At 47.2% G+C, this 21,680-nt stretch overlaps 3 protein-coding genes and 1 long non-coding RNA gene across 7 annotated transcripts in view; 2 read left to right on the forward strand and 2 right to left on the reverse strand.

Annotated features, from left to right (window-relative positions):
• Positions 1-1,319, forward strand: LOC132475490 (uncharacterized). Its single transcript, XR_009529927.1, has 2 exons — positions 1-34; positions 329-1,319. It is a non-coding gene; the product is annotated as an uncharacterized LOC132475490 (long non-coding RNA).
• LOC132475485 (uncharacterized) overlaps positions 1-21,680 on the reverse strand; it is a 207,291-nt gene that overhangs the window by 40,681 nt on the left and 144,930 nt on the right. The gene's annotated exons all lie outside the window — the stretch shown is intronic.
• Positions 18-6,626, reverse strand: LOC132475488 (calpain-1 catalytic subunit-like). Of its 2 annotated transcripts, none has more exons than XM_060076653.1 (3): positions 6,441-6,626; positions 2,835-3,578; positions 18-487 (listed from the first exon to the last, which is right to left on the reverse strand). In XM_060076653.1, the coding sequence occupies exons 2-3, from the start codon at positions 3,087-3,089 to the stop codon at positions 356-358; spliced, it is 387 nt and encodes a 128-aa protein (XP_059932636.1). In that variant the 5' UTR covers positions 3,090-3,578; positions 6,441-6,626; the 3' UTR covers positions 18-355. The 2 variants fall into 2 exon arrangements, with proteins under 2 accessions (XP_059932636.1, XP_059932635.1); XM_060076652.1 differs by having other exon boundaries at positions 2,835-3,581; positions 6,441-6,621.
• Positions 6,907-21,212, forward strand: sf3b2 (splicing factor 3b, subunit 2). Of its 2 annotated transcripts, none has more exons than XM_060076636.1 (22): positions 6,907-7,115; positions 7,533-7,579; positions 7,843-7,893; positions 9,379-9,585; positions 9,978-10,028; positions 10,394-10,520; positions 10,800-10,894; positions 11,079-11,250; positions 11,745-11,851; positions 12,116-12,340; positions 13,660-13,782; positions 13,943-14,023; positions 14,460-14,687; positions 15,427-15,576; positions 15,724-15,813; positions 16,131-16,238; positions 16,500-16,607; positions 17,356-17,498; positions 17,959-18,060; positions 18,880-18,979; positions 19,539-19,751; positions 20,895-21,212. In XM_060076636.1, the coding sequence occupies exons 1-22, from the start codon at positions 6,986-6,988 to the stop codon at positions 20,964-20,966; spliced, it is 2,730 nt and encodes a 909-aa protein (XP_059932619.1). In that variant the 5' UTR covers positions 6,907-6,985; the 3' UTR covers positions 20,967-21,212. The 2 variants fall into 2 exon arrangements, with proteins under 2 accessions (XP_059932619.1, XP_059932620.1); XM_060076637.1 differs by having other exon boundaries at positions 6,908-7,115; positions 11,142-11,250.

A 21,680-nucleotide genomic window follows, 5' to 3' on the forward strand; every position in this document is an offset into this window, starting at 1 on the left:
TTCTTTCAAACAGGCTCGTCCAAAAAGTCCTCCGGTAAGGGGGTTTCTTGACGGAGAACCTAATGATTAATTTATAAACATATCAACCTTTCCCCGTTCACGAGTCCTTCAGTTAATCCAACTGAGTCACCCTGAAAGCTTCAGGCTTTCTTTCCAAACTGGATTTTTACTCTTTGTTCTGTCTTGTAAAAGTCTTCGTGTGCCAGTAACAACACATTTCTCAGACTTTCACGAGGGTGCATGTTTTGCAAGAAACGTATACTCCCTCTTTCGGTCGCTTCATCTTCCACGATGACAGACAAAATGTATTTCTATTTTTTCTTATCAGGCCCATGCGGCCCTCTTTATCGCTGAGTCATGTGGTTGACCCGGCCAACCAGTTGACAGGAATGTTGCGGGACGTTCGTGGTGACTTACCAAGACCCCCCTGGCAGATATCTGTGCGGGTGGCTCCATCCATAATGAACTTGGGATTCCGGCAAACCTCCTGTGGTCAGACACACACACACAAACACACACACACACACACACAAATTTAGCCATGTAGACGACGCAAGGATTCGCCCTCGCCATTTTTTCAAAGAAGAGCTCTACGAGTATTCTGAGTGAGATTTCTGTTGAACTTTGACCTGACTTAACTGTTAAATAGTGCACCAAAAGAATCCTTTACTGGTTAAGACTAACACATTTTGTCTTATGTCTTGTTTTCTTTTAAATATTTAGGGCTACTATGGCAAAGCCAGAGAACTACTGTAAGTGTCTGGGATGCGTCTGCTGTGGGTGTAAGCTGTGTGTTGTGCCCTGACCCATGGGAAGGCAGAGTCAGGGCCTGAGAAGACTTTGACTCTGCCTGAAGCTAATGCAACACTCCCATGCATTGATGCGCCTTCATTATGATGACAAGGGGTCTCCAGCCAGTTATTGAATGATGCCTTTGTTTTATAGCTTGTGAAATACAGTATATCTTCAAAGCGGTTTAAAACTGTAAACTGCTTTGAAACCGATTTGAGGATATTCCGTCTCTTCAACTGTGCTTGCTTGTTCATTGAACGTTCAACTCTGCTTCATTTGTCGCTGCATGAATGCATGCACATAAGAACGTGTTCAGCAGGATTTACATACAAGGGCAGCCCGACTACGTGTGTGAGATTCCCATCAGCAACATGGTTGGATTCACAAACAAGTACGCACGCACGCGCGCGCACGCACACACGCACACGCGCACACACACACACACACACACACACACACACACACACACACACACACACACACACACACACACACACACACACACACACACACGCACACACACACACGCGACCCATGATTGCTCAAGAACGAATTCTAATAAATGATGCAATCAACAAACAAAGATCACAACCGTAGCTGCCCTGATCTTGGTCAAACTACTTCCCCCTCAGTGCGATAAAAGTGTAGCTAGAATTCCCCCCACTTACTACTGAGCTCTCTCTGTCTCTCTTCCTCTTACATTCTCTCTTTCTCTCTCCCTCCCTCTGTCTCTCTCCCTCTCACATTTTCTCTGCTTCTCACACTCTCTTCCCCTTTCCCCTCCCTCTGTCTCTCGCTCTCAAATTCTCTCTCTCTGCCTTCTGTCTCACGCTACAAGCACTCTCGTGACATTCCTTCTGGGGCATGGAGATCTCAGTGAGGCTGGTAAATATTAAAGCTCTCCTGATGGAGCCAGGGGGACAGATGCATTATGGAGCGAGCACGCTTCAGAGACAATGGGGAACAAATGGGCCCATCGCAGGTGTAGGAACACACGCACACACACACACACACACACACACACACACACACACACACACACACACACACACACACACACACACACACACACACACACAGGACAGGTGCTAAGAGACTACTGTCAACCTATAACCAGGACATGCCTCCTAGTTGCTTCATGTCTGCTCAGTGCACCAGCACTCCAGTCACGACATGCAGGGCTAACTTCAGCAGGGCCTCGTTTGAATCGAATAATGGCAGCCACGCGCACGCACACACACACACACACACGCACACATTCACCTAACACTGGTATCATATTGTAACTGCAGAGGGGGTGCCAGCTGCATATTTATGGCTCAGCCCGGAAAGTGGTGGTTGGGGGGGAGGGGGGGCAGGGGGGGGGGGGGGGGGGAGAGAGACAGAGCAAGTCAAGGAGAATGTGACTTGCAAGTAGGAAAGAAGGGCTGGAGGAAGGAAGATAGAGAAGACAGACACCGAGAGACATGTGGTAGATCATGTTGAATCGGTTCTAAATCTTTCAGAGTCCTGACTTATGTATTGGAGGGGGGGGGGGGAATGATGTAGTAGTCCTAGTAGTTGTCGTAGTGGCTAGGGGGTGTTTGACTACCAGCTCAATACCCCAATGTCCCCATCCTCGAATGACCCGACTCTGAGTTCTCTCCCTTGTGCTCACGCTACCTCAACAGACCCGCTCCTCAGAGGGGTCATGGCAGGACAGGTAAAAACGTAAGGCAGTGTTATGAGCGACACCTGTGTTTGTCCTAGGGGGACACCTCTGTGAAAAGGGTCTGTTTGTCTTGTGGTTACTGCTGTGAAAATAATGTAAAAAATGGAAATAGATAATAGTAAAAAGAAGATCCACTTCCTCATCAAACTCGTCCCCCATCATATCAAACCCCGCCCCCACCTCGTCAAACCCCGCCCCCACCTCGTCAAGCTCCGACCCCGTCAAATCAAACCCTGCCCCAATCACATTTACCCCGCCACTATCACATCAAACCCCGCCCCCACCGCATCCAGCCCCGCCCCCACCGCATCCAGCCCCGCCCCCTCCTCACCGTGGGCCTCATCCAGCGGACACCCGAGGTCTTGGCCGAGCGGGGCCCCAGCTCGTCGAAGCCCAGCGAGGAGGGGGCGCAGGGGAACAGGGGGTCCTCAAACAGGCCCCGGCGCCGGGCGCAGCTGGCCTTCAGCGACTCGTAGTCCTGCCCCAGGAACTTCACCGCCTTGTGGTTCTGGCCCAGGCCGTCGTCGCGATCCCATTGGCTCCTGAGCTTGGCCGCGATGCCCGTGGCGTAGATGGGCGCCTCCATGTCAGACAGCGAAACCGACTGGCCGCTCCCCGAGCTGAAGGTCGATTGGTCGATTAAAAAAATAGGTCCAATCACTGAGGAGGGCGAGGCCTTCCTAAAGTGGCTGTGAGGACAGGAAGTGAGAGCCGACAGAGGCCTGTCGCCACTGAGATGATGAGGAGTTAGGCGAGAGGGAGTGGCTTCCCAAGGCGAGGGCCAATCGTCAGTTAGAATGCAAATTAAAGCAGCAAAATCGGATCAGCTATCAAAATGTAATCACAATCCGGGGATATGTGCTCCATGGAATGCTGCGTTGGCCAGAAACAACCCAGACGGTGTAATGTGAGGAGGATGGGGTTCAGAATGACGACGCGCTGCGGGGTCCGGAGGTGGCCGGGAACATCTTCTCCAACAGAGGACGGATCCCGGGGTACGACGGCGAGAAGACAGCAGCTCCGATCACGCTAGCGGGGCGGGGAGGGTCCCAGGGGGTCTGTGGGTTCACCAGCTCTGCTGTTGTCAGGGAACAGAAAGAGAGGCACAATAAGTGGATTATAATAATCACACATTCAGTATTTGTACTTTACTTTGTAATTGCTGGACACAAGTGAACCAAGAATACTTCTGCAGATGTATATCTGGTTTGGCCAGCACAAGTTAAGACAGCTCTCAAGTTAAGACAGCTCTCAAGTTAAGACAGCTTCATGTTAAGCATATATACGTCATTCATAGTCACTTTAAAGGGGCCACTATAGCTCCATGTTGCTCTGTACAGACAACACTGAAGCAATGGAATGCACCCACATCCATTACACCCTGTGCACACACGACACAGGTCACCGAAGGTCACCACCATGCCCGACTGAATTGTGTTTCCATTGTAGCTTGGCTGTGCCTGGAAGAATCAAGTAGCCCAGAGGTTGTGTGTGTGTGTGTGTGTGTGTGTGTGTGTGTGTGTGTGTGTGTGTGTGTGTGTGTGTGTGTGTGTGTGTGTGTGTGTGTGTGTGTGTGTGTGTGTGTGTGTGTGTGTGTGCGTGCGTGCGTGCGTGCGTGCGTGCGTGTGTGTGTGTGTGTGGGAAAAATAGTTTACTTAGGATATGGGTCTGTACCCATGCATGCATGAACCTCCCTTGCATTGTCTTTATGTGTGTGGTCTCTGGCCCGTGGGTATGTGTTTGTGTGTTTTGTGTGTGTGTCTCTGTGTTCGCCTGCCTGTGTTTTTGCATGTCTTGTCACCAGATAGGGTGTGGTGCTTGTGATTGTGGCTAAACAGAGATGGCATCAGAAACTAAAGCTTCTTGGTTGTTGTAATTAGGTAGGCCCGACTGTGGAAAAATTTAACCTGTCATTACTACCAAGTCCTTCAGTCCTTTCAAAAGCATTGTTCCTTCAAGTGGGCTTAATGCCAACCAGTCATTATTTGCCTCTCGAAAGACAATTCCTAAAAAAGAATAAGGTATTTTTAACTTATCGACTGAGCAGTGTTTCAACTTTCTTCCTTCTGTCATAGGCCTATAATAGAGACAAGGGAGATGGCTATTTAAATATCTCTTTCTCGTCAATGTACCTCACTCTCGCTCTTTTTTTTTTTACCAGGTTGCTTCAACTATTATGCAACTCTGCAACTGCTCTCTAAATATCATACGTTTTTTTTTCTCTCTCTCTTGAGAAGGCGGCGGGTACAGTGACTGTTATTTTTGTTTCTTTTTATTTACTCCTCGCTGAGTGTGGCCACACCCATTAGTGGGGGGAAAAAACGCTGCTGTTGAAGTCAACTCGTTTGTGAAATGTAAGTTAGACAGCATACCGACACAAATGTGTCATGTTTGTGGCCGTGATAGTGTATGACTTTGCTAAAAATCCTAGCATACGTATTTTGTTGCTCGAGTCAACATAGATCTGCCTGTGATAATAGTAGCATAGTTCTGATTTAGATAATGATAACACGCTTGCGTAATAAAACAAGTACTATATTCTTTTCTCAGAATCCCAACTGCATTTTGTTAGAACTGCACACTAGATGTTTGTAGGTTGTTGTCCTCCACACCAACGTAAGAATATAAGCTATACTGTATCTACGCTCTGCATCTTGTAGGCTTCTTATTTTTATTATTATTTTATTTTTTTCGAGTTGCACTCAAAGGGAGAGATAACATAGCCTGGAATCTGTCTTTTAAATTATCAAGGACCACACTCTTGAAAAGCGAGATCTTATTCTGTTAATATCAAGGATTTATCATCCTCCCGGGCAAAATATAAATTTTCAGGGGTTACAAGTTCAGCGCTGGCTAGTGGCTACGAGAAGCGCGCAGGGGGGGGGGGGGGCAGAGATGTATAAGAGGGTAATTACTTTCAAAATAAAAACAAAGACTCGATGGCAATGTTCAAAAGATTACATCCTCACTATTTTATTATTACCTGATAGCTACCCTTCCCTCCATTGCCAGTCATTGAGGAGGAAATTACCCAAAATTGTAATAATATTCAACTTGGCCATTGATCGTGGCAACACCTTTATTGTCCCGGAGTTTTAATGGTGTTGTTATGGTCTTGATTGAATCAAACTGGCGCCATAGAAAACATTGATAATTTGTGATTGAGCAAATAGACACACAAGTGGAATTACAATGTTGCGTCGACCAAGCCCCAGATGAGGAAGTTGATGTAAAAAGTGTGTTTCTTGCTTGTGTTATAACGTAATTTACAACCCGTGTAGTTGTGTAAACAGGAATCCTGATTAAATAGGCTTTCATTGGAAAAACAGGTGAAAACTAGTTTCACCATTATGTTTATAGATTAGGGAAGCTTTGAGGTTGGACGGTGTTTGCAGAAAAAAATAGCGAAATAGTTTCCTGCAATGCTTTCTCTGAGATCATATTTCATTGAGCTCCAAAAAAAACAAACAGGACGGTAAATAAGGAGTGGAGGGTATGTTTAACAAAGTGTTGTTGCTATTCGTTTTGCTAGAACAGCGAGAAAAAATAAACACTGGAGAAATTAGGGCTAGTTATACCGCCGAGGTAGATCGCTTATATCAAAAAAGAAAGCCCTGTTATTAGGAAATAGCGCTGTTTGTTTAGTCGTATTGGTAGGTGTGGTTCGCACGAAACGATAGTGCATGTCCAGCTGTCAATACCAACTACTCAACGAGTTAACCCACAAAAACAGCTGGGCGACCTATAAAACACTTTTTAACAGCTGTCCGTTTCCGTATATTGGAGAAAATAAGGCTTAAGGATCTTGCAAAATGTGGTGTGATGTTGATACAGTGCACATGAAACAGTTGCACACCCAGCCACGCCGTAATCCATGATCACAACTGGTCCATATTTCTATATACTACCAAAGAAATAGGAGAAGAAAAACGATTACCTCTGATGATTCTTCATAAAAGCAGAAGCTTACGTTGATTGCGTTGTTTAACTTTTTCCACTTCCTTTACATGTTAACTTTGGTCCCACGCCTCCCCTTGTTCGTGAGCAGTCTCTTTTAGTCAAATTATTTGGACTGAGTGCCCTGGCCACAACCACCGACAGCCCTCCAATCTGTGCGTCTGCGCAGGAATTGAAACAGTGAACAGTTGAAACAGCTGGTAGACAGCAGCGATACTCGTTTGAGCGCCTTGTTTTGTGCCACTTATGGAGATTTTGATAATAAAACAAAAATACTATGTGAAAAATAAAAACGAGTGACAGTGTAAAATAACTATAACGTTCATTAAAAAACTCGCCTAGTCGGTTCAGGTTCTGTGTAAATTGTGACACCTAGTGTCAAATTCGCAGAACTACCGCACTGTGTTTTGGACTACATTTCCCATAATTCCGTCGTTTCTCCCATAATGCTTCACAAACATTCCCGTTCTCGTCGATCGCGTGTCGTCCGCAGCCGCCGTCGTTGTTCATTCAAAGAAGTGCAACATGGCATCCGATGGCCCACCGGGCACTGAATCTCTACAGTCCGATTTAGGGTCTGCCATTGTAGCTTTGAACACATGGAGCCACCCGGAGTTGCAAGCCAAACTGGGGGAGCTGGGAGCACCAAACATGGGTGAGTAGAGCTAGGGAAACACAGACAGGCCTCGCTAGAGCTGCTGTTTAGCTAACACAATTAGCACAATGTCAACATTAGCTAGCTATGCGAAGCGGTAAGTTCCTACTTCCAGGCCCTGATACGTGAAATTAAAATCCGAGAGGCTTTATTTTCAAGTTATCAAGATGTATTGAAGACAAGTAGATTTCCAAGCGTGCTGAAATTGGATTTATTGCGGGATTTGTCTCACCAAATAAGAGCCATGGTGGTTAACATTAGCCGAACTTGCGTCCTTCTTGCATGCTATTATTGCGGCGGAGATAATGTAGTTAGTGATGCAGGACTAACATTTACCCCTAAATAACGTCACAAGATTGCTTGAAGCAAAGTTATTATGTTTTTGTTTTCATTTGTTCTTGTGTTTCTGTTCTTAAGGTCCAAGAGAGGAGCTGATCGATAGGCTCAAGGGATACATGATCCAGGTAAACTTGTTGATATCTAGCAGAAGTTTTAGTGATGGCTAGTCATTTTGGCAAAATGGTATATTCAGTGCAATGTGAATTCATTTTGAATTAGATACTATTTCAGTCTCACACTAAGTAGCACTAGCAACACGTTACAACCAACTGTCAGTTGACGTTATACGTTAATATATTCTTTAATACATATTATTAAAAAATACAAGAAAGCTGGTAGTGTTGGGGCTTACACATGGGTTATCAATAATCTATTTTCTATTCTACAGACGGGGGTTCTCCTCAGCAAACCCAACGATGATAAATCCATGGGCCCTCAGGTAAATTAACTAAACATGGTCACACCTTGCCCATGTAACCCAGGACTCTTTAATACACAACTTTAGTGGGTCAGACAATGCCGTGAAGAGGTAAAGAGATTGGCCATACGTGAAGAAGACAAATGTCGAGCAAAACATTAACACAAACCGGGCTGCATTGTGGTCTCAAATATTTGTTTATATTTGTCTATCTACACCACCATTAGTCAAATTCTGTCTGTCAGTGCCTATTTCACACTTTAACTCGCATGATCGGGCCTTGTGTCTGTCAGTGTCAATGCCACCTTAGTCTAATTCTGTTTTTGTCAACCATAGTGCAATGTCTTTCGATACCACAGAGTCTTATGTTCTGTCCGTCTGTCTATCACCTCTAGTCTCATGTTCTGTCTGTCTATACCACCCCTAGTCTTATGGGCTGTCTATACCACCTATAGTCTCATGTTGGTCTCTACCACCCCTAGTCTCATGTTGGTCTTTACCACCTGTAGTCTCATGTTGGTCTTTACCACCTGTAGTCTCATGTTGGTCTATACCACCTGTAGTCTCATGTTGGTCTATACCACCTGTAGTCTCATGTTGGTCACTCTACCCCCCCTAGTCTCATGTTGGTCTCTACCCCCCTTAGTCTCATGTTGGTCTCTACCCCCCCTAGTCTCATGTTGGTCTCTACCCCCCTTAGTCTCATGTTGGTCTCTACCCCCCTTAGTCTCATGTTGGTCACTCTACCCCCCCTAGTCTCATGTTGGTCTCTACCCCCCCCTAGTCTCATGTTGGTCTCTACCCCCCCTAGTCTCATGTTGGTCTCTACCCCCCCCTAGTCTCATGTTGGTCTCTACCCCCCCTAGTCTCATGTTGGTCTCTACCCCCCCTAGTCTCATGTTGGTCTCTACCCCCCCCCCCCTAGTCTCATGTTGGTCTCTACCCCCCCCTAGTCCCCCTAGTCTCATGTTGGTCACTACCCCCCCCCCCCCCTCCCAGTCTCATGTTGGTCTCTACCCCCCCTAGTCTCATGTTGGTCTCTACCCCCCCTAGTCTCATGTTGGTCTCTACCCCCCCCCCTCCCAGTCTCATGTTGGTCTCTACCCCCCCTAGTCTCATGTTGGTCTCTACCCCCCCCCCCTCCCAGTCTCATGTTGGTCTCTACCCCCCCTAGTCTCATGTTGGTCTCTACCCCCCCTAGTCTCATGATGGTCTCTACCCCCCCCCCCCCCCCTCCCAGTCTCATGTTGGTCTCTACCCCCCCCTAGTCTCATGTTGGTCTCTACCCCCCCTAGTCTCATGTTGGTCTCTACCCCCCCTAGTCTCATGTTGGTCTCTACCCCCCCTAGTCTCATGTTGGTCTCTACCCCCCCTAGTCTCATGTTGGTCTCTACCCCCCCTAGTCTCATGATGGTCTCTACCCCCCCCCCCCCCCCCCCAGTCTCATGTTGGTCACTCTACCCCCCCCCCCCCCAGTCTTATGCTCTCCGTCCGTTTGTCTGCCAGATGCAGGGGCTCCCGCCAATGCCCCCCATGCCCATGCCGCCCCTGCCCCCGGGCATGGGCATGCTGCAGGCCATGAGCATGATGTCCGGGGGTCCGCCGCCACCCGGCATGCGCATGCCCCCGGGCCTCTCCCAGGAGGAGCAGCTGAAGATGGCCCAGCAGCGGGCCGCCATGATGATCCAGCAGGAGGAGAGGGCCAAGCACCAGGTGAGGGCCCAGGTGACGGCGGAGCCGCCCAGGTGACGGCGGAGCCGCCCGGCACGGGGTCGTCCCCCTCGCTGGGCTCTAAAGGGCCCGTCATGGTTCCACGTTCACGCGACGCAAAGGACCGTGTCGACGCAGTCGCTAACCTGTTTCGGTTCTGTGTCGGGTTTTAGCGAGTGGACCAATCACAGCCCTCGCTGCTGTGTCGCTTTTCGACGGAAGGTTGTAATGGTTGGGAGGCGCACGTCACGTGGGCACGTGGGCGCCATCATCAGCCCTCAAGCACAGCCCAATGAAGGCGCTGGGGCTGTTCCTGAAAGGAGGTGGTGTGTGTTTGTGTGTGTCAACCTTGATTGTGTGCCTCAATATTGAATGCGTGTGTCTTCTCTGGGCAGGGGGACCCCCGCATCATGGAGGAGCAGGAGCTTCTGGAGCAGCAGAAGAGGGTGAGGCAGCAGGACACTGAACACTGTGGTCGTTGTTGAGTTATTTTAACCGTGAATGCTGTTGTTGAGGCCTATGTTTTTCTGCATGTCAACCTGCTCTGTTGGGGCGTGTCATGCGATTGTCCTCCCCCCGTCTTTAGTCGATCAATACCCTGTCACCACGTGAGCCAACTCGGTACGATGTTATAAATGGTGATGTAATGCTATATTAATGTAATTGATAGTGGTCCGATGTTATATTAATAGTTTTATTAACGGTGGTGTGATTTATATATTAATAGTTGTATTAACGGGGCAGTGATCTTAATGGTGGTGTTGAGGTATAATAGTTGTATTAATGGTGATCTTGTATGTCGTCTCTCCAGGCTGCGATGCTGCTGGAGCATGAGAGGCAGCAGCAGATGGCCAAGATACACTCTGGCCCCGGAGGGCCGGACATGGGCCCCAGGCCACCCATGATGTCCTCCATGTCTCCAGGCAACCCCATGAGAGGTGTGTGTGTGTGTGTGTGTGTGTGTGTGTGTGTGTGTGTGGCGCTATGTTTAATCTTATAAGCATCGCTGTCTTACGGTTCTGTCCGCACGATGGGCGTGTTGATTGTATCTTATCGTCACTTGGATGGACTAGCATGCGTTTAATACCATTTGAATCTATTGATTTGGCGTCTATCGTGATCCATAACATCAAATGCACATTGTACCATATCAAACCTGTAGCTTGGGTCAGTGAGGGCCGCTGAATCATGACATCATCCTACGTGTGTGTTTGTAGGTATGGACCCTCGTGGGCCCCTCCCCCCAGGGGTGAGCATGATGCCCACTCAGAGACAGAGGGTCCCCCCCCCTCCCGGAGAGGACGGCAGAGAGGTAGGCCCTCCAAACGTGTGTGTGTGTGTGTGTGTTGAAATGACTTAAACACAGTCTGTTTGAAGGTGTCTTTCGCAAACACTGTGCCCAATCTGTGGGTTCTTGTTGACTGGGACTTGTGCAATAGTTCCCTGTGTGCGGTACTCTCATATCCATTCCTACCGCTTTACAATCCCGAGTGCAGCTGTTCAGTGCGCGTGTGTGTTTCCACCTCCTCTCTGACTGCGTCGGCGCTCCGCTTCTGCAGAGCTGGCAGGGGGAGGAGTCGAGCGTGGCCGGGCCCAAGATCCCCCAGGCGCTGGAGAAGATCCTGCAGCTGAAGGAGATGCGACAGGGCCAGCTCACCGACCCCACAGGTACCAGCCCCCCCCAGCACACGGTGCGCCCCGCCCTAGACCGGGCCCCAAGGTACCGGGGCCCCAAGGTACCGGGCCCCAAGGTACCGGGCCCCAAGGTACCGGGCCCCCAAGGTACCGGGGCCCCAAGGTACCGGGGCCCCAAGGTACCGGGGCCCCAAGGTACCGGGCCCCAAGGTACCGGGCCCCCAAGGTACCGGGGCCCCAAGGTACCGGGGCCCCAAGGTACCGGGGCCCCAAGGTACCGGGGCCCCAAGGTACCGGGCCCCAAGGTACCGGGGCCCCAAGGTACCGGGGCCCCAAGGTACCGGGTTCCATGCTCAATGTAGTCTAGGGTCCCACCCTTTGGCCTCCTAGCGCAGCGCAAGACAACCTCAGCCATACTTAAATAGTGGAAGACCTTTGTCTCGAGTCACTTGTGAGTCACGGTGGACAATAGCGTCGTCCCGCTGAACAAAGTCCTAATGCGTTGGCGTTGTCCTTCTCCTGATCAGAGGAGGAAGAGGAGGATGACGAGGGAGCCGACACTGAGATGACGGGCTCCTCCGCCCAGGGCATGTCGGAGACGGACGAAGACGACGGACAGCTGTCAAAGAAAGACGTAGGTCCTCTGCCGCGGTCGGGGCCATCCAGCCCACACCAGCCTGGTTAACGTTTTGACTTGAGAACCGGCCGATGTTGATCTGTAGAATGCTGCTTTTATTATTTTTATTCTATTTTCGCATTTAGTAATTGAACACATGATGGATGAAGTTGCGTAAACGGTTGCTGAACCGTACTTGAGTAAAACAGTAGATTATTGCATCAACCAGAGGACTTGTGCAGGAAGTGAGCCTGACTCTGTGTCCTTCTGTCCCTCCTCCAGAAAAACCGCAAGCGCAGGAACCGCAAGAAGAAGAACAAGAAGAAGCGTGCGCAGGAGAAGCGGGAGCTGCAGGGCCAGGAGAAGCCCGAGGCGGACGGAGACAAGGACGGGGAGGACAAGGACAAGGAGAAGGAGGACGAGGTGGAGATCGAGTATGTGACGGAGGAACCGCAGATCTACGACCCCAACTTCATCTTCTTCAAGAGGATCTTCGAGGCGTTCAAGGTCAGCCCCAGCTCCTGCTGTTTTTTTAAATGATATGCCTCTATTATACATGGATTAAAGTTCTCCGTCGCTACGACGGATTTCCGTCATTTGGAGTTCACAGAGGCCACTTGTGAGATCAATGTAGATCCGAGGAGTTTTTTTTTTGGGGGGGGGGGGGGGGTAATAGGTACTTTCTCGCATAAAAAAATATTAAAACTTAAGAATGTGATGTATTAACAGCACTGAAGCGAGAATTAAAACAGCTTTTAGCAGCTTTACCGCTACCGCTGCCGCGAAATGCATTCTGGGAAACTTGCATACTGTATACTGCGGTGCAGTCGGTCTGCTGTATACTGCATACTGAATCCCACATTCAGTATGCAGTATACAGTACATACTGCGCAGTATGTAGTCGGCAGTACGGTAGTATGCAGTTTCGAACATGGACATAATACACGCGTGTATTATGTCGTCATACGTCAACGCCGGTAAAATTGTCAAATTATATAGTGAGTATTTAAAAGGTCTCCCGTTAAAATTGACTCTATTTTCTTATATATAAAAGGTTTACTTGAAATAAAACATGTAATGAAAAGTTATGTAGATGCTTGATTTTTTTTTAGAGAGTAAAATATGAGACAAGCTTTGCAAAAAAAAAATCTTAGAGTAATTGAAAAGACAACAAAAAAATTGCAATAGATGCAAAAGAACAGCTGTTTAAAATCCTCCTCCTGTAAAACAGTATTGGTCGAGCATTTAAACGTGATGGCTGCATTTGGTGCTGACGTCTTATACATTTGTATTTCTTAAGCAGGTGTCAAGTAACCTAACCTGGAACATGTTTCACACACTGCACGTGACTTGGCTGTAGCGCGATTAAAATTTCAGTCAGAAGATTTTTTTTCACTTTAATCCCTGATTATATATGATATATATATAGATAGATAGATAGATATAGATGTAGAGTTCTATATATATATATATAGAGTTCTATATGCCTCGATATGTGACTTTGAATTTTCCCTGGGATCAATAAAGTATTAGTCTATTTATCTAATTTTACTATCGATAACCAGGACTATTTTCATATTTTATGTTTCCTTTTGGTTATTTTGGCTGAGCGATTTCCCTCCTCATTGTAAACCACGTCTGTGTGACCTTTGAACCACGTCTGTGTGACCTTTGAACCACGTCCAGTTAACCTCTGAACCCCGTCGGTGGGACCTCTGAACCCCGTCGGTGGGACCTCTGAACCCCGTCGGTGGGCCCCCTAAACCACATCTGTGTGACCTCTGAACCATGTCTGTATATAACTCATCCACTCCCTCCTTTGTCAGCTGACGGACGACGTGAAGAAAGAGAAGGAGAAGGAGCCGGAAAAGACGGACCAGCCCCTGGCCAACCTGCTGAAGAAGAAGGGCTTCGAGGAGGAGAAGAAGGACAGCGATGACAGCGACGACGTAAGCACTCTCGGCCATCGCTACACTCTTAACGCTGCCTTCGGACGTCCCGTTCGTCCACTCTCAGACCCTCATCGGTGCGCCTCACTGGAGAAGTGACGGAATGAGTGGAACCGAACCGAAGCGATGATGATGATGATGTTGTTTCCGCTCCGTGCAGGACATGAGGCCCGACGTGTCCAAGCTCTCCAAGAAGAAGATGAGGAGGATGAACAGACTGACGGTGGCCGAGCTCAAACAGGTAGGGACCCGGGCACGCCCCCTCACTCACCTGGTCTGATATGAGAAATTTCAGTGAGTTTTAGCCTGAACTGTTATTCCTCTGTGTTACTTTCTGAGATTTCTGTTTATAAATTGAAAGGTGAATTTATAGAATATTTTCTCAGGTTGAATTGACTTTGGTTTGCTTTTGACTTTATCAATAAGACTATCGCTGTCGTCGAGACGTGAACTGTTATTCCTCCATATTACTTTGTGAGATTTCTCTTTAAAAAATGGAAAGGTGAATTGAGAGGGAAATTTCTTTTTTTTTTTAATCGACTTTGGTTTGCCTTTGACTTTTATCAATAAGACCGTCTTTGTCATCGGGGAGTACCGTCGCTGGCCGTACTATCTCAAGCACCGTTACCATCGCCCGCCCGTCCGCCTCTCTCTAACCCTCCCCCCCCTCCCCCCAGCTGGTGGCACGCCCCGACGTGGTGGAGATGCACGACGTGACGGCTCAAGAGCCCAAGCTGCTGGTGCACCTTAAGGCCACGCGCAACACGGTGCCGGTGCCGCGCCACTGGTGCTTCAAGAGGAAGTACCTGCAGGGCAAGAGGGGCATAGAGAAGCCCCCCTTCGAGCTGCCCGAGTTCATCAAGCGCACCGGCATCCAGGAGATGAGGGAGGCGCTGCAGGAGAAGGTGGGTGGATGGGGTGGCTAGGTGTGGGGGGGAGGGGTTGAATGCTAGAACTAGGAGGAATAAGGGCTGCTCGATTATGGAATCATAATCACGATTATTTCAGACAATTTTGAAATCACGAGCATTAAAAGGATTTTCTTTGAGTTGGAACACATAATGCGTTTATTCAGCATTTCTCTCCCAATAAAGACTTTGTAGCTGAGAACTTTAAAATGTCTCCTTTAAAAGAATAGACAATGTTCAAATAGAAAATAATGTACAAATATGTATCGAGCTGTTCTGCAACATCTTTTAAACATTTAATGATTAAAATAAATATAATTTATAGAAAAAGAAGATTGTTACAATATTAGTTTGGAGATCGTTTGTCCCGAAAATAGAAATCGCGATCGAAATTCTGTTAATTGCACAGCCCGAGAGGTATTTCTTATTTTATTTTTAAGGATTGCCTATATGAATTGAGCATGTCAGCGAATGTCAGAGATTTTGGTCTCAAAAAGGCCTTTTTGTTTGCCTCGAAAGATGCATTGTAGATACAAGAGAAGCATAGAAAAAGCCTTTTTGGAGTTCATCTGGAGCTCGGAATAGATAAAGTGTTTTTGTTTATGGTGGCGTATTAAACGGGGAACCACTTTTTGTGTTCCATCATGCTAGCGCTACCAATTCTCTCATTACCGGGTTCAGGAGTGATCCGGACCCTTGGAAGAGACTGAATTTCCCCCCCTTCCCCTGCTTGCAGGAAGATGCCAAGACCATGAAGACCAAGATGAGGGAGAAGGTGCGTCCCAAGATGGGCAAGATTGACATCGACTACCAGAAGCTCCACGATGCCTTCTTCAAGTGGCAGATGAAGCCCAAGCTCACCATCCACGGGGACCTTTACTACGAGGTAGCACGTCAGCACCCTCCAGAGGCAGCCCTGGGAAGTGCAGGGGTTTTTCGCGCTATTACGATGCTTCAACAATAACGATTGCTCAATGGTGTGTGTTCTTCCCTCTCAACCTCTCTCTCTTGCTCTACCTCTGTGTTTCTCCAGGGGAAAGAGTTTGAGACCCGTCTCAAGGAGAAGAAGCCAGGAGATTTGTCCGATGAGTTGCGCATCGCTCTGGGAATGCCCGTCGGACCAGTGAGTACTGCTGAATCATTGCCATTTTAATGTTATCTTCTCCCCAAGGACTAACAAATGGTTTATGGGTATTTCAAACCCTTTTTTAATGAAAAATCCCATATTGAACATAAATATTTAGTATTATGTATAATTGCAAGATAGATTTCATATCAATATGAATGAATATGCCGAAAGTTTTACTACTATTAAACTACTAAATTGTTAAAACCTGCAGATTGACTGTTGCCCTGTGGTCTGTGTATGAAGTCGTTCTTCTCTTGGATGCTTATTTTTGAATACCTTTTTTAATTCACTCTTTTCTCCTCCCTCCTCAGAACTCCCACAAGGTGCCCCCACCCTGGCTCATCGCCATGCAGCGCTACGGACCTCCGCCCTCGTACCCCAACCTTAAGATCCCCGGCCTCAACGCCCCCATCCCAGAGGTACCAGGCTGGAGGAGTCCTCCCTGCCCTCTATCCCTCCATCCTTCTCCTCCTCATGCCTTCACTCCTTATGTTCCTCCCTTTTCCCCTCATCATCTCCTCATCTCTCTATGACTTTATATTTGACTATTATATTTTTCTCCATTCTTCCTTTCTCATTCTATATTATTTATCTCAGTTTTTTTTAGATTCATCCAACCAACATTGATTATCCTACGTCTCACCTTTCTCCTCTCTCCTTCCTGTCTCCCGTCCAATCAGAACTGTACGTTTGGCTACCATGCCGGCGGCTGGGGGAAGCCGCCCGTGGACGAGATGGGCAAGCCCCTGTACGGAGACGTGTTTGGCACCAACGCTGGAGACTTCCAGGTGAATACCTCTCTCACTCACTGACACGCACAAACACACAGAACCTGCCCGACAACAAAAACTATAAATAGGTGTCACGACGTGGCTGGTTGGTATAAAGGGGATGGGGACTCATAATGGACGGTATATTGTTCACATTGGTGTCTTTGTCAATTCCCCCCCCCCCCCCCCTCCCCCATTGAATATCTTTAGTGCTTAAGAGTTACATTTGCATCATGGCCAGTGTAGGTCCCTTCCCACGCATCATATAATGGACCAGTTGAAGGCAAATTACACATTCTCCCTCGTGTTCTTCATCTCGTAGCTCTTTTGTTCTTGGTTCTAAAATAGAAGCAACGGGTTGTTGGTTCTTTTGGAATGCAGCGCTACAATAGCTCCAGAGTGGGCGGCAATACGTGCCGCGGTTAAAAAAGTGCCGGAACAAAGTGATGTGTTAGCGGGGAAAGCATAGAAAATCGGACCTGACCTTTTTTTGGCACTGCCAGACGTTAGTATCGCGGGTGCGCTACTAACCCTGATTATTCTATCATATTATTCTATTCTATTCTATTAACCCGCAGTGGGAAATCGTTGATAACAGCTCTCGATTTACTTAGAAGAGTATAAAACAATTTAGTCTACAAAGATTCTCCTGGTTTCGCCTAGCCGGGAACCCAAAATCGTCCTTCTCTGTGAAGTGTGCCGCCCCCCGTTACTCTTCCGGCTGGGCCTGTTGTTATAAAGACGACCATATCACCGTGTGTCCCAGGCCAAGGCCGAGGAGGAGGAGGTGGACCGCACCCCCTGGGGGGAGCTGGAGCCCTCGGACGAGGAGTCCTCCGAGGAGGAGGAAGAGGAGGAGAGTGACGAGGAGAAGCCAGACGAAACCGGCTTCTTTACCCCAGCGGACAGGTACTGGAGGGTCCAGAACAGGAGTTAGGTTCAGGAAAAACATGCTCGACATTTGGACCTCGAGCACACGTTAAAGTAGCCTTCTTACAGACCAATTTGCTTAAATGCGTATTAGTATGAAACCTCGTTTTCGATTTCCATGGGGCATTATCAACGCCTGCAGACCTAAAGGCCTCTGGACGCCATTGGATAGACCGACCATCGATTGGTGCATATAAAGTTGTTTGTTTATGTAAATGCAACTATGGTCCTCCCCAGTATTCAGATCAAAACCCAAATATTTGCAAAACGGTTGGGATTTCCTCTGGTGTATGAATTTGGCGGTCACTAAGTCTGACGGTGGTCTGACAATCCCATCATGAGCGGTCTGCTATTGTTACTGCTGTTTCTCTGTGGACACATGGTGATCCTGTGTGTGTGTGTGTGTGTGTGTGTGTGTGCGTGTGCGTGTGTGTTGCAGCGGGCTGATCACCCCAGGAGGCCTGTCGTCCGTCCCTGCCGGCATGGAGACGCCCGAGCTGATTGAGCTGAGGAAGAAGAAGATCGAGGAGGCCATGGACGGGTGAGCTCACTGACGACCTCATGGGATCTTCCAAAGACCCTTCCTGTGGTCAGGGTTTCTGTTTACAGCCCCAGAACGTGTTGCTGAAGAGCAACACGTTGTTGTTGGATATAATACAGGATTTATTTTTCACCAATACTGGCGTTTAGATGTATTGGGGAGTTCACAAGTAATAATTATAGGAGTTTCATGTGTAGTGTTTAGCCGTTGCTCTAAAACTATTATTTTTATAGTTTTATTAGTGCCAGTTGTATCAGTCTAAATATTTAACGTGAAAGATGGATTATTTTGACAGTATGCCCAGGGTCGTGTGTCAGAACACGTGTCCTTACATTTTTTTTGGTTTTCTGTCTCATCGCCAATATCAAGCTCTTGTGCAAACCACTCAGATCTTGGCAGGAAGCGGTTCTGTAATCAAATGATGAGATGTTGACAGTGTGTTTCTTGTAGCACTTCTTAAGCTCATAACTTCAGCCAGAAATAGAATCTCATGCCGTATTTCTAGCATGAGATCAGACTATATTCAGAACAGATTTTTTTCTTCCAAAGTTACCAGAGAATGAAACAATAGTACAACTATCTTGTTTAAGGCTAGTAGCAACAAGTTATAGCCTATGTTAATGAAATGTCCGTATCGTAATATACATTTGAAGTTGGACACTTTGGTTACTTCCTTCTGTTCTCCAACTGACAAACCGGGGACACGGTGTCCTTTTTCTTTGGTACACTTGACCATAACGCATGAACTTAAGACGTCAGCATCATCCAGCTCACCGTGGATCCACTTTGACTCTCTCTCTCTCCCGCTCGTATCCATAGCAACGAGACGCCCCAGCTGTTCACCGTGCTCCCAGAGAGGCGGACGGGCGCTGTGGGGGCGGCCATGATGGCATCCACGCACATATACGACATCTCGGCGGTAAGTGTGTGTGTGTGTGTGTGTGTGTGTGTGTGTGTGTGTGTGTGTGTGTGGGGGTGTGGGTGTGGGTGTGTGTGTGTGTGTGTGGGTGCGAACTACATACCCTGTGGCAAGCCAGAACATGCAACACATCCGACTCCACTTTGTTTCTTGGGTGTGTGTGAGAACATATTTGCTTGAGTGTGAGATGCGGAATCGATAGTGAACATTCCCGACATTCCACGGCTAATCTCTCGTGTACCTGTGACTAGGAGCGCACGCAACGTAGCTTAGCAGAGCTGTGTTTTGCTAAGAGCATTACAGTGGGCTGGTTGAGCTTGGATATATATATATATTTTATTATTATTTTTTTTTTTTTAAATTGGACTTTCAAAGTTACGTATGTGATGTTTTTATTTATGTTACATCTTCACTTATTTCTGACCCTACCTTTTCTACCCTTAAAAAAAGACGATAAAAATAAAGTACTTTCCCTCTTAAGTTCTCTAAATACTTCAAGGTGAGTGTGGTTGCCCTTCCATCCCACCTTAACCACCCTCTCCCTCCCTCCCTCCCCCAGGCCATGGCAGCGCGTAAGGCAGGGGGCGGTGGGGGCGGCGGGGGCGGCGGGCAGGAGTCCCAGGGCGTGGAGGTGGCCCTGGCGCCTGAGGAGCTGGAGCTGGACCCCATGGCCATGACCCAGAAGTACGAGGAGCACGTGCGCGAGCAGCAGGCGCAGGTGGAGAAGGAGGACTTCAGCGACATGGTGGCCGAGCACGCCGCCAAGCAGAAGGTACGCGATGAAACGACGAGAGCGTGTGTGGTGAAGGAGTCGTTGGGCTTTATAATTGGTGAAACGATCGAATTGAGATTATTTCGGCCAATATTGCGATTTAGTATGCAATTTTTATTTTTAAAGTTCCTTATGTTCACTATTATTCACAAAAAAAGCAATAAATCATTCTATAGTATTTATTCAATCGCAGCCTTTCCGATTTGCAAATAGCGTTCCATTACATCGCGATGTCGATTTGAATTCGATTTATCGTTAATAATTATTGCATTCTTTATTTCAGTTTAATCTTCTATAATTTATCCTTTTCACAGAGGCGTCATCGTAGGACAAACGGGTGTCCCTCGGGACACATTAGGTGTGCTTCTTTTATGTACCAGAGGACGCTCCTACCCGCCCCTGGTACATTAAAGGAGCAGACGTATACACCAGTGTTTTTTCCGAGGATGAAAAGAGTCATGAGCGGAAAATGTGCCTCCAATTTATTTCTATATTGGTTGTTGCTTTAAACTGCTGCTGCCTAAAGTAAAAATAGTCGGGTTTGTCCAAAAATAACTTTATTCAATTAGTGATTTTCCGCAAGAGTAACATAACATAATATATATTATAATTAGTGCTGTCAGTTAAACACGTTATTAACGGCGTTAACGCAAACCAATTTTAACGGCATTAACTTTTTTATCGCGCGATTAACGCAATTTATTATTTAAAAACAATTTTTATTTTATTTTTTTGGCTCCAAACAAAGAAGCAGTAGCCTGACTGCTATTTTCAAGGCAGTATGTTTGTATTCTCATCGTTTAATTGCCCTACAGGCTTTTTTTTTGTATCGTCCTGTTTTGAACAGTATATGCCAATGTCGATATCAATAAAAAAACATTTGCACAAGGCAAGCCGATGCACTTCTCCATGTTGATGAGAGCATTAAAATGAGAACAATTAATGGGACAAAGAAATCAAGGGATATTTAGCATAGAAAAAAGATTTGCGATTAATCGTGAGTTAACTATGCCATTAATGCGATTAATCGATTAATTAAATTAAATATTTTAATCGCTTGACAGCACTAATTATAATATATTCATCTTCCATCCCACTGTTCTACTCCCAACACCCTTTAAATCCTCCTCCTCCTCCTCACAGCAAAAGAAACGCAAGGCGCAGCCCCAGGACAACCGGGGAGGGGCCAAGAAATACAAGGAGTTCAAGTTCTAGCCGAGGGAGGGGATTCGGAGCTAGCGTTTTAACTGCAGGTCAACCCTGACACACAAGCCACGAAGACGTCTTTTTCTGTTTGTGGTTTTTTAATTTTTCCAAACATACTTGTGCACATATCCTCGTTGATTCTGTGCAATCGCTGCCAGCTTCGTCATGTGCATTCAAGTTTGGCTGGGTGAAATGTCTTTGTTTTCTATTGTAGTTTTGCTTTTCATTTTTTTGTAAATAAATAAGTCAAAGTCCTGTTGCTTTTGCTGTTTTTTTCTTGTTTTGACAGAATCACTAATTCTGGATTCAAAAACCGATATCATGCTGTTGTAATTTCACTGACCACCATTCAGAAAGATGAGGACGAGGACAAGATGCAGGGAGCGTTTGTACCACCAGAGGGCAGCGCGGGCTCACCAGAGCGAGACTCTCCTGACCGACTGAGAAGCACAGTGACCTAAATAGCCGCAGTAGCAACAAGGCTCCCTTGCACAGCCCCAGTTGCACCGGCCATAGAGGCCCCCTCTGGTGCGCTATGCGGACCGGTGCTTTCCATTTGTTATTCTTTAAATAGGGTTGAACTATTTTGATTTATAGAGGTGTGTTTAATGTTGAAACAGATAACCCAATCCGTGGGGCCATTTCATTGTACAAAAAAATGAAAAGCTGTCTTAATGACCAATGAGGGCCTCTAAAAATTGCTTGTTTCCCACTTTAGTAAAA

Source organism: Gadus macrocephalus, chromosome 17, assembly GCF_031168955.1.
Source record: "Gadus macrocephalus chromosome 17, ASM3116895v1".
Lineage (NCBI taxonomy): Eukaryota > Metazoa > Chordata > Actinopteri > Gadiformes > Gadidae > Gadus > Gadus macrocephalus.